The sequence below is a fragment of the Quercus suber genome, unplaced genomic scaffold (genome assembly GCF_002906115.3).
Source record: "Quercus suber isolate HL8 unplaced genomic scaffold, Cork oak 2.0 scaffold_480, whole genome shotgun sequence".
NCBI lineage: Eukaryota > Viridiplantae > Streptophyta > Magnoliopsida > Fagales > Fagaceae > Quercus > Quercus suber.
The window spans coordinates 147,801-160,721 of record NW_027069931.1 but is presented as its reverse complement, the minus strand read 5'-3'; the positions used below and the strand labels follow the sequence as shown (position 1 = coordinate 160,721).

Genomic DNA, 12,921 nt, shown 5'->3' with positions numbered 1-12,921 from the left:
TTTTTTTTTTTTTTTTTTTGATCAGAACGTGACCCTCCCTAACCCAAATAAAACCCCAAATGACGCCATTCACACCTGAACACACATGACGGCAAGACCCATAGATTTGTGCAATCCCTAATCTCTTACCTTACCCGTTGCTCATCACAAGACCATAGATTTACACAAAAAAACCACAAATCGGCAAGCACAAAAAATCACAAATCGACAAGCATAATCACAGATAGCTTCAGAGTGTTTGTGTTGAGTTGCGAAGGTATTATTTCTCTTCAACTCTTTCTCTTTCTCTCTCTCTCTCTCTGTTATGAATGTCATCTGAATCTCAGCTGTTGGGTTTTGAGAATTTAGGAATTTTGAGATGTTGTGTTTTGTTATTGCTCTGGAATTTCAATCTATCTCTATGTATCTCTTGTTGTGTCTCACTATCACTCTCACTCTCTCTCTTCCTCTCTCCCTTTATAGCTTTTGTAGTGGACATAATACTGACTGTGATAGTTGAATATTTTTGGGATTTGCATTGTTTGGCTGTTGTGTGTTGCTTTTGGTATTTGCAACTCTGTTTGTTTTACTTTTGTTTATCAATGACCACAATACTGACTGTATTTTTGTTGGCATTTGTGGTTGTTTATCTGTATTGTGTGTCACTATTGTTTATCAGGGACCACTATATTGACCTTGATAAACCATGGAATCTTTGTGTTGGTATTTGCATTGATTGTCTGTATTGTGTCTTACTTTTGAAGAAATGGCTGGGTCCATGTGAATGGGTTATCGGTATTGTATGCTTTTTTATTTGTTTATTAGCCTAACAAAGTATTATTAATTTCAAAAAGTGGATATCTGTTTTCATTCTGTTTTCTTCCCGTGACTTGCATGCAGGATGGATGAGCTTTTTACTCTGCATGTCCACCATGGTGGGCATTTCATGTGGGACCCTCAAGTGTATGTGGGAGGGACAATTGATATAGTAGATAATTGTGACCCAGATAAGTGGTTAAAAGTAGAAATTGAGAGTATCTGTAGGGAGTTTGGCTATACTAAAGTAGATAAGTTATGGTTTAAAATGCCTGGTGTGAACCCAGAGCACTCAAATTTTCATCAGGTGGTTGATGATGATGCTACTGTGTTCATGACTAACTTGGTGAAAGGATAAGGGGAGATTCATGTCTTTGTGGAGCATCCAGTGCATGAACCACTTGAGTTACCTGATAGTGAACTAGAAGGTGTAGGTGTAGATGCTAAGGCCTTAGAGGTTTTTGTTAGTGACAGTGTGCTTCAAAATGATCACTATTATGAGTATGGTGATAAAGAGTATAGACCTGATTTTTCACAATTTGGAGGTCATGATAATGCTGAATTTACTAATGTTGACCATGGTGAGCCACGTGAGGTAGATGCTGAGCAGGTTTGTGCTAGGAAAGCTGGCAAAGCACTAGTTGTTGATGACCAAGTTGAGGAGAGTAGTGAGGGTAGTGAGGATGAGAGGAGTGACTTAGAAGAAGAGCCAGAAATTCAACCAATGAATATTGCTGAAGATAGTACTGATAGTTGGGACAATCAAGCTAAAGATGATGAGGTTGAACCAGGACAAATGGGTGGTGGTGTCATGAATTCTGACTATGAGAGTGAGGAGCTACTTAGCCTTGACAAATCATCATCAAGCAGTGAGAATGGTGATGATTCAAGTGATGATGACATTCTTATTACTGAGGTTGACAATTCTATTAGGAGGAGCAAATACCCAATCTTTAGGCCAGTAGCCAAAGCTGAGCACCTTAGGTTTAAGAAGGATATGTTGTTCATCTCAACTAAACAATTTAAAGATGCTATAACTGATTATGCAGTTGATGGTGGGTAGGGTATAAAATTTGTGAAAAATGACTTAGTGAGAGTGAGAGCCCGATGCCAGCCAGGGTGCAAGTTTGTTGCCTACCTTGCAAAGGTGCCAAGTGAGAAGAGTTTTATATTGAAAACATTGAATATGGAACATATATGCAGCAGAAGTTATAGAAATCCAAGGTGCACAACATCATACATTGGGAAAAAGTTAGTGAATAGGGTTAGGAGACAACCTGACATAAAGTTTAAGGACATTCAAGATGCTGTGCATGAGAAGTATATGGTTAACATAAGTGTAGGCAAGACAAGTAGGGCTAGAGAAAAAGCTCAAGATGCTGTTGATGGGGCCCACACTGCACAGTTCAACCAACTATGGGAGTACTGTGATGAGTTGAGAAGGTGTAGTCCTGGGAGCACAGTATTGATGAAGGTGCATACTTTTAATGATGGTGATTTGGCAGCTAAGTATGGATTGGCAATTGGGCTATCATATTTTGAAAGAATCTACATCTACCTGGAAGGTTGCAAGAAAGGCTTCTTGGCAGGGTGCAGGCCAATCATTGGTCTAGATGCATGCCATCTGAAGACTAAGACAGGTGGTCAGTTGATGTGTGCTGTTGGCAGAGATCCCAATGATGAATAATTTCCCTTAGCATATGCAGTAGTTGAGGCTGAACCAAAGGACACTTGGACCTGGTTTCTTAATTTATTGCTTGCTGACATAGGAGATGACAAAAATTGGGTGTTCATATCTGACCAGCAGAAGGTATGATGGTAGATTTATTGCTTGTTGAATTAATTGTAGTTGATGGTAGCTTCATTGCTTGCTGAATTAAATGATTGTGCTTTGCAGGGGTTGGTGAACACCTTTGTTAACAATTGGCCACAGTACAAGCACATGATCTGCTGCAGACATTTATACAATAATTTGAGGAAAAATCATCCTGGTGTCCTTATTAAAGACCTGTTTTGGAAAGTAGCCAAGGCTACCTATCAGCAAGCATTTGAGAGGGCAATGAATGAGCTAAAGGAGGTGGATGAAAATGCATTCAAATGGCTGCAGTCTCACTCAACAACTATCTGGGCTAGGCATATGTTCAAAAGTAATGGCCAGAGTGACACAGTCCTGAACAACATGTGTGAAAGCTTCAACAGCGTGTTAGTTAAGTTCAGGAGCAAACCTATAATTACCATGGTATGCATAATTCTCCCTTTCATGTGCATTATGATCCATAGACCTGTGTAATTCATGAATGATTAATTCTCCCTTTCTCTCTATGTGCTTGCAGCTTGAGTGTATTAGGGTATATCTGATGACTAGATTTCAAGCAAATAGAGAAATGATTATGAAGGTGGAATCTGAATTGTGTCCTAAAATAAGGAAGAGGCTGCACAAGGAGAAGTTGGCATGCAGCAAGTGGCTAGCATGTTGGGTTGGTCGTACGAAGTTTGAAGTGAAGAATGGGCTAGAGAGTTTCATTGTGGACTTGGAAGAGAAGAAGTGCAGCTGTAGGAAGTGGGACATAATTGGCATACCATGTTACCATGCCATTTCTTGTATATTTTTCAACAGAGAAGATGTTGAAAAGTATGTCAATGCTTGCTACAAAAGGACTACCTACATTGACTGTTATGAACCCATTATAGAGCCCATCAATGGCCAGAATATGTGGAGACCTAGTGGACTGCCACTTGTGCAACTCCTTATCAAGAGGAGACCTCCTGGCAGGCCTAAGAAGAAGAGGGCACTAGAGCCTGATGAACCTAGAAGTCACAGAAAAAAGAGAGTTCTAGGCATCTCAAAACAATGCAAGTTATGTGGGAAATTAGGACACAACAAGAGGAGCTGCAAGGGAGAAGTAGGTGGGAACTCTTCCTTGCCTAGGAGTGCATCCCAAGCCAGTAGGACCACTAGGAGGGTAAATATACTATTTTGACTTAGATATCCCCATTGTTTTGTTTTTCAGTTGGCAAACTATTAATTGTTATTGTGCTTGTGCTTGCAGGCAGCCAAGGATGGTCATGCAAACAGCCCAGCTGTAGGCAGTGCACAACCAGCCAAGGATGTGACCACAAGTGCACCTCCACCCCCCACTGATAACCAATCCAATCCAAGACCAAAAAGACAGAGGAAGAAAAGTGCAGTCACTATTGAGACCTTGAATGCAACTGGGATCTACTAAAAGATAGCAAGCTGAACCAGGACCTTTTTTTTTGTTGTGCTATATGTTGAAATCACTTTTCATATGTTTATGTAACTGCTAGAACAATTGGCATTTTGGTATACTTATATAATGGCTGATCAAGTCTTTTTTTTGTATGAATGTGCTTGGTAGACTTTGTCCTATATTTTGTAATTATTGTGGTACACCCAAAACAGTCATTGGTGTTAAATATTTTGTAATTGTTTTGATTATTCAGGTAATATTGTGATGATTCAGCTTCCATTATTCAGATTTGCTGGCTTTTAGCTTTAATTTTTAAAAGGCTTAAACTCATGTCTTTTGGATGAAGCTTGAGTGTATTACATAGTCTATGCAGGTAATATTCAGTTTAATGTGCTGGGAAGTTGGTGATTATGCAAGTTTGGTGAGCATTGGAGTTTAATGTGCTGGCTAGTAGCCAGTTTAATATGATGTATGATGTATGAATTAATGTGTAATGATGTAATGCAGTAGCTAGTTTAATATGTAATGAACGTAAATTATGCAGGTTTGGTAAATTATGTAGTTGAATATGTAATGAATGTAAATTATGCAGTTTAATAAATGTAATTATGCAGGTTTGGTAATAAATGTAAATGATGCAGTTTAATATGTAATTATGTAGTTTTTCTCAACTGAGTCAGTTTAATATTGTTTGTTATCTTAATCATGTCCCTGAGTTCCCGTTTTGATGACCTCCTATGTACTTCAATCAAATGACAGGCTGCTGGTGTGCTAAATATATTACAGTCAGCTCCTTTATTTTGAGAGATGTTTTCATTTTGCAGCCAGCTTCTTTAATACATAAAGAGCTGCCTCTTTTATTTTGCATTACAGTCAGCTCCTTTTATTTGAGTGATGCTAAATATATTAGAAAATTTACTTCATAAGTTTTAAAAACTGATGTTTCTGCAGTTAGCTCCATTTTCTTGCTTGGCAGACTCAAATTGCAGTGTCAAATTGCTGTCTAAAACAGGATTCTGTCTTAAATTGCACAGTTAATATCAAATTGTTGTCTCCATTCAAAATTTTGTTATAACCCTTTTAAGGCACTGTTCACAAATCACAGATTAATTAAAAAGATCATATTCCATTGCTAAAGTCTCAAATTACAAAGAGAATTACACCAAAAATCAGGTCTTCTCCCACTAATACAAATCAACACAAATTATGGCATTTTTCCACTAATACATACCAACACCAAAATTCAGGCCTTTTTCCACTAATACCTACCCACCTAATGACCCATTCCCCCCCCCCTCCCCCACCTATTTAGCCAACCAAAAGAAGCATCAAACAGAGTAGCATCCCACTTATCACCAGAGACAGCCCCAGGCAAATGAGCAGCCTCTTCTCTCTCTTCCTGTAGCCTACAATGGCAGCTTCAAGGGTCAAAATCCGTTGCCTCTGCTTTGGAATCAGCACCTTGCCACCCTCGCAGATTTCATCATCAATCCACTGAAAAAATTTACACTTGCGTCCAACTTGACACCCAAGGGCCAGATAAAATCCATTATATCTTCAACCAAAATCATGAAAAATAAGAACAAATAGTATTAGCAAATACTACCTTACCAGAAATTAAAATAGTATTAGCACAATATTCCAACACTTGTATTAGCAAAATACAAGAAAACCAAATTTATATTGTCAGCAACAAGCAAGGTGAGGTTTTTTTTTTTTTTTTTTTTTTTTTTTAATTTTTAATTTTTAATTTATTTAAGAAATGAAATTCTGAGTTCCCAAGACAGATTAGCAAAAAAATGAAGAAGGAAAAAAATTTGTTATCTACTTTTTTTCTACGAATTAGCAAAAGAATTTGGTTGTCAAATATTATGAAGCTGTGTTGGTTTAAGATCAAAATGACGGTCTTAGAACTGAGAGAAATAACAGGGCTGTAAATGAAAGAGAGAGGGGTTAGACTTAGACTAAAGGGATTGCAAGATTGAAACAAAAATGAAGAAGGAAAAGCGAAAGGCTAAAGGGAAATGAAATTGGAACTTGAAGTGCTTCCAAAGTTAAAAACCCATAAACTATATAGAAATTTAGAAACATTACATGAAACGACCTTACCCAGAACAAATTTTAAAACCCAGAAACTATATAGAAATTTAAAAACGTTACACGAAACGACCTTACCCAGAACAAATTTTAAAACCCAGAAACTATATATAAATTTAAAAACATTACACCAAAACGACCTTACCCAGAAAAAATATTAAAACCCAGAAAAATTTTTAAAACCCAGACAAAATTACTACCTTACCTAGTAATTTGGACACCTGTAGAACCTTCTTCCAGGGTTGTCAGGTGTCCACGAAACGACCAAAATGGGTTTCTCCGAGCAGAAGCATTGGGTTGGGCCCCTTTTCCTCAAGCTTCCACTCGATGACATCGAGCTTGAATCCATGGAAAGCAGTTGATTTGAAGATGGTTTTCGGCTGTGTGGTGAGCAAGGAGCAATTGATTTGAAGATGTATGGATTAATTCGTGACTGGTGAGGGACTTCAATCTGTGTTGTGACTGATGAGCGAGGAGCTGAGGAAATTTGGGGGTTAGGGATTTCTATTTGGTATTGGCGTGATTTGGGGTTTTATTTGGGTTAGGGAGGGTCACGTGAGGGACACGTGACTACTAAGGGCGGGGAGTAACTAACAGTGCCAAGGCAGGTTACTGTAGACATTATTTTATTATTTTTTATCAATGCCGTTTGCCACGTTAGCAATATCCGTTTATGATGTAACGACAGGGACTAAAATAGAAACCGTTTTTTAGGATAGGGACTAAAAGCGGTAAAAATAAAATGTAGGGACTAAAATGGAAATATCCTGAAAATGTAGGGACTAAAATATGTTTTTCGCCTATTATTTACTATTATTTGATATATTAGAACATTTGTTTTTTATATTGCAAGTAGTCGATAGATTTGATGCTATTGTCATTTAAACTTTGCATTAGAAGATTATATATATCAAAAAATATGATCATTGCGATATTATTTATATTGAAAAATGTATGATCATTGGAAAAATATGATTGTTGAAAATGTATGATCATTTGAAAATATGATCGGATAAATAAAATAGTTGAGAAATATGATTGTTGCAAAATTTGAAAATGTTATGAAATTTAAAAAATATAGCTGTTGGGAATTTGAAAAATATAGCTGTTAGGAATGAATAAAGGAAGAATAAAGAAATATTAAAAAAAGAATAAAGAAAGAATAAAAAAAGAAGGAAGAAATAATATTTAAATGAGATAGAGAATCTGTTAGAAGTGTATTTGAAAAAGTGGGTAGGTAAAAGCTAAATGTCACTGTTCATTCTTCAAACAATACAAAAATTTAGAGAAGCTACTGGAGATGCTCTAAACACATACACATACATAAGCACACATACACATACATATACACATACACAAACACATACATAAGCACACATACACACATACACACATACAAATACACATAAACATACATACACATACACATAAATATACATATACATAAACATAAACACATATACACATAAATACGTATAAACTCACATAAACGTAAACACACACACACACATAAACTTAAATATAAACATAAACACACATAAAGACTCGATTTAGCACACCAAAGTAACTAATGAAATTGTTTGAGGATTGATGTTAGTTTGCAATTTTTTCTAGTTTATATGAGGGTTTAATTTTTTTCAGTCCGTATGTGCGTTTATGTCTATGTATTTTTATGTTTATGTGTATGTGTGTTTATGTTTGTTTGTTTTTGTTTATATTTGTTTATGCGTGTTTATGTGTATGTGTGTTTATGCTTGTTTGTTTTTGTGTTCATGTATATTTATGTATATGTGTGTTTATGTTTATATTTATATTTATAAATATAAGCATACATAAACATACACACATACATAAACATGCATAAATATAAATGAACATAAATATAAACACACATACACATACAAATACATATAAACATACACACACACATACACATACACATACACATACACATACACACTTATACACATACACATACATAAACATTCACACATACATAAATATAAATGAACATAAACATAAACACGCATGCACATACACATAAATATAAATATACACATATACACACATACACTTATACACATACACATACACATACATTTTTAGTTCTCGCCTTAGGCCCCAAAATGTCTAGGGCTGCCCCTATAATCTCATCTCCTCTTCCAATGTCAGCGTCACTGAACTCACTCTCTCCCTTCAATCTTCATCTGTCCCTTTTACAAGGGTTAATGGGGGTGTTCACTACTACTTGCGAATTGCGATCCCATTTCAGATGTGGTGGTACAAAGATTATTATGACCCTTGTTCACAATTACAACACGGCAGAAGCAGTAGCAGTAGCCGATCCAGACCTAGAAAACCTAGATCTACCCAAAAAACCACCACCACAAACCCACCAACCACACCCCCACTGACCACCACCACATCATAACCTAGCAACCCAAATCAGCCAAAAGTCACGAACCCAGCCAAAACTAGATTCACGGTAGCCCACGGCCTAACCCACCAAGCCCACGACAGCCAACCGCTGCTACATGTCCTTAACCCACGATTCATAGCCACCAAACTCGACCCACCACCAACATCAAGAGTAGGGGCCATTAAAGATGAAGGAATCGACCTCGGATCTGCCCAGAATGACTTGAACAATCGCCGGTCCACTCGTCAGCAGTGGAAGTACCATTAAGGCACTCGATGGAGAGGACCTTCGGAGAAAAAGAAATAAGAGAAAGCCAAGAGAGGAGTTTGACTCGAGAGAGATCTAGGAAAATGAAAAATGAGTTTGGCATTGTGTCTGAGTTTAGTGTTTATTGATGATTTTGTGTTTGGTTGACAAGAAAATTTAAGAAAAATTGAGAAAGTTACTACAAGTTTTTTTTTTCTTAATCTTTAAATCTTAATTCAGGTGAATTTTGATTTTTAATTCTGTTTTTATTTTTTTTATTTAGTTAAAATTAATAAGTTAATTTTTTAAATTTATATGCTGATGCGTCATGGCTGATGTGGCATTTTTATAATATTTTATTTCCTCTGGTTGCCACCTCAGTTATTTCCGTCGGTTGACTAACGGAAAGCACGAAAATAACACGCGTTAATTGGTTTAGGGACTAAAAGTGGTAAAATTAAAATGTAGGGACCAAAATGGAAAAAAAGCCAAAATGTAGAGACTAAAAGTGTATTTACGCCGATAGATAATCTTATGTTGAGGTTTTTTTTATTTTTTTATTTTTTTAAATTATATATATATATATATAAATTAAAAGTGAGTATGTAAAATAGAAATAGTAAGTTCTTATGCTAAAATAGATAAAAATATTTACATGGACTTGATGTAAATGCTCTTACATCTCCTTATTATTTTTCTTATAAAATAATTTTTTTGGATAAATCAAGAAAGATTTTATTTCCAAAACACCATCAATTTTGAGTTGAAATCAAAGAGCCGGACTTAAATGAAGTGAAAATTTATGCATAGGTTTAAGGTCATGAATCAAAATTTTATATGTATTAATATGTTGTGTTGTAAATCTTCCCTAATCAAAATTTTAACTATAATTCCCATGGGATGTTTTTTAGTAACGAGATAAAACTTATGTATAGTATAATTTACTTCAATTTTTGTTAAACTCATAAAATGATTAAATTATAAGAATTTTAAAAAATATATAGCAATCGTTTATGCTTTTAAATTTTTTATAAATTAACTTTAAATAATATCAAATTATGAAATTTATATATATACACACACTAATTATTTCCAAAATTTGTTACTTATACACTTATTTTATTAAGAATAATAAATTACTAAATTTAAAATTGAGCTCCTAACATTTCTAAAAGGTAACAGTAATTTTGTAATATTTTTTCCCTCGGTCAAAAATTTCAAATCTTTAAGAGGGAGTTTCTTACATATACGTTAAGATTAAATTAGAGTATGATAAAAACGGACCTATTATTTCAAATTAGGAGAGATCAGGGTATAAGGAATAGAAAAAACTTCAAATAAGTATCCATATAGTATTAACGAACTATAAACCTTGACAAATACACAAAATCATTATTTTTAAATATATTAAAATGCATTTATCTACCAATAAAAATAAAAGACACAAAACAACATTGGTTTTTAATTTGTTATTTTTAAAAAATTATTTTAATATATATATATATATATATATAATGTTTTGGGTTAAGAATTTTACATTTTTTATTTTTTTATTTTTTTAAATTATATATATATATATATATATATATATATAAATTAAAAGTGAGTATGTAAAATAGAAATAGTAAGTTCTTATGCTAAAATAGATAAAAATATTTACATGGACTTGATGTAAATGCTCTTACATCTCCTTATTATTTTTCTTATAAAATAATTTTTTTGGATAAATCAAGAAAGATTTTATTTCCAAAACACCATCAATTTTGAGTTGAAATCAAAGAGCCGGACTTAAATGAAGTGAAAATTTATGCATAGGTTTAAGGTCATGAATCAAAATTTTATATGTATTAATATGTTGTGTTGTAAATCTTCCCTAATCAAAATTTTAACTATAATTCCCATGGGATGTTTTTTAGTAACGAGATAAAACTTATGTATAGTATAATTTACTTCAATTTTTGTTAAACTCATAAAATGATTAAATTATAAGAATTTTAAAAAATATATAGCAATCGTTTATGCTTTTAAATTTTTTATAAATTAACTTTAAATAATATCAAATTATGAAATTTATATATATACACACACTAATTATTTCCAAAATTTGTTACTTATACACTTATTTTATTAAGAATAATAAATTACTAAATTTAAAATTGAGCTCCTAACATTTCTAAAAGGTAACAGTAATTTTGTAATATTTTTTCCCTCGGTCAAAAATTTCAAATCTTTAAGAGGGAGTTTCTTACATATACGTTAAGATTAAATTAGAGTATGATAAAAACGGACCTATTATTTCAAATTAGGAGAGATCAGGGTATAAGGAATAGAAAAAACTTCAAATAAGTATCCATATAGTATTAACGAACTATAAACCTTGACAAATACACAAAATCATTATTTTTAAATATATTAAAATGCATTTATCTACCAATAAAAATAAAAGACACAAAACAACATTGGTTTTTAATTTGTTATTTTTAAAAAATTATTTTAATATATATATATATATAATGTTTTGGGTTAAGAATTTTACATGGGTTTGGGCTAGACAAGATTGGGTTGGATTGATCATTTTGAAAGGGAAGGCGTCAAGCTACATGGTAGAGGAGCCTAAATTTAATTTAATCTTTTTCATAAGGCCCAGAGGGGACTGGGCTCCTTTGGGTCTCCTCCTTAGTCCGTCAATGAAGTAGAATTTCTATCATAGATTAAAAATAAATAAATAAATAAATTCACTTCTTATTTGATTTTTTTTTTTAACATTTGTTTTTCTTTCATAGCTTATAAATATTGGAAAAAAAAATTACTTTTCTTTTTCAAATAAAGTTTGGGATATAATAAAGATATATATATATATATATATGAGTGTGTATGCTTGGGGTATTTGTCCTCTTCAGAATTTTGCCTCTTTCTTCTCCTCCTCACTCTAGAGAGCTCAAAAAGGTTGTACATGGTATCAAAAATTCTAAATTATCTTGTACTAAAAATCAAATAGTGGTGCTAGATGCAAACAGTGAGAAAACTGCCCCAAGAGGGTGTTTGTTCCATAGAAGTGAGCCTATAATAGGTGAGACCCACCCCTACGTGGCTCTTAGAGTACACAAATAACAAACCATTCTTGTGGCTCTGTCACATCACTATTGAAAATTACCGGAACTTGTTTTCAAACCAGAGAGTTTGGTAGATGTTTGTTTTATTTAATTGAGTCTAGTACTATAAAATTTGGAACTCCAATCATGAAAATTGTTTATACTTTATATTTAACTATTCCGCAGGTTTTCAGCCACAATTTATGCAACATGACGAGGCTTCCCACCTGCTATTTTTGAACATTAAAGTTCTTTGAGCCAAGTTATCTGCGGTAATTACCCCGTATTTTCTTAGTTGTTTGTGATATTTTCTTAGGTTGCCTCTTATACATACAAGAGTGCTTAGTGAAATATTATCGAGCAGAGGTTTCCATACACAATACATAGATTCTCAATTTTGATTAGGAAATTGGCACCTATGACTTCGTATTTGTCTTCCTGTGCTTCTGAAACGGACATTATGGCGTGTGCTGCATGCAAAATCATCAAAAAAGAATGCAAACATATATAATTGTCCTTTCGCAGATTTTTTTTGGACGTCAAGATACAGAGAATTTTTTGAAACTCAAAATTAACGTCATTACCCACTACCCAGTCAAATTGATGAGAAAAAAGTTGGAGTGATGCTAATAATACTAACAAAAGCAAGACTTATGTATAGTATTTAAGTGCTGATTTTTAGATTTTTTTTTTTAAAATTTTGCCGTGTGTATTTTTTCTCATGAAATAGAAGTATATTTTTTAATTAAGTAATTACATAGCTAAATCTTAAAAAATAAACTTAAAAAACAACATCTAAGATATAACACTTCAGTTTTGTATTACTAAAAAATACAAGTAACTGCCTTTACAAGAGTGGTATGCCTAATGCTTGCGTCAATGCTGAAGGCAAAGAAAAGCAAGCAGAAGCGTCCTTTTCAAACAATGAAAAGAAAGAATTGCAAGCTTCAAAATGTCAAGCAGCTGCCTCCACCTTGAACATGAAAGCCATTGCTCAAAAGAAAGGATGGCTCTCGTGTCAAGGGGATTGAGAATATGTCATGACAGTGGTAGAATGCTC

General features: G+C 33.6%; 1 protein-coding gene across 1 annotated transcript; it reads left to right on the top strand.

Annotated features, from left to right (window-relative positions):
* Nucleotides 1-3,168: 3,168 nt before the first annotated feature.
* On the top strand, nucleotides 3,169-4,206 carry LOC111997793 (uncharacterized). Its single transcript, XM_024029935.2, has 2 exons — nucleotides 3,169-3,758; nucleotides 3,846-4,206. The coding sequence occupies exons 1-2, from the start codon at nucleotides 3,180-3,182 to the stop codon at nucleotides 4,020-4,022; spliced, it is 756 nt and encodes a 251-aa protein (XP_023885703.2). The 5' UTR covers nucleotides 3,169-3,179; the 3' UTR covers nucleotides 4,023-4,206.
* Nucleotides 4,207-12,921: the final 8,715 nt, after the last annotated feature.

Excerpts from the sequence above, each read along its gene's own strand:
- LOC111997793 (XM_024029935.2), top strand. The coding sequence starts at position 3,180 with ATGATTATGAAGGTGGAATCTGAATTGTGTCCTAAAATAAGGAAGAGG. Across the intron at positions 3,759-3,845 it reads CCAGTAGGACCACTAGGAGG|GCAGCCAAGGATGGTCATGC; the intron begins GTAAATATACTA and ends TTGTGCTTGCAG.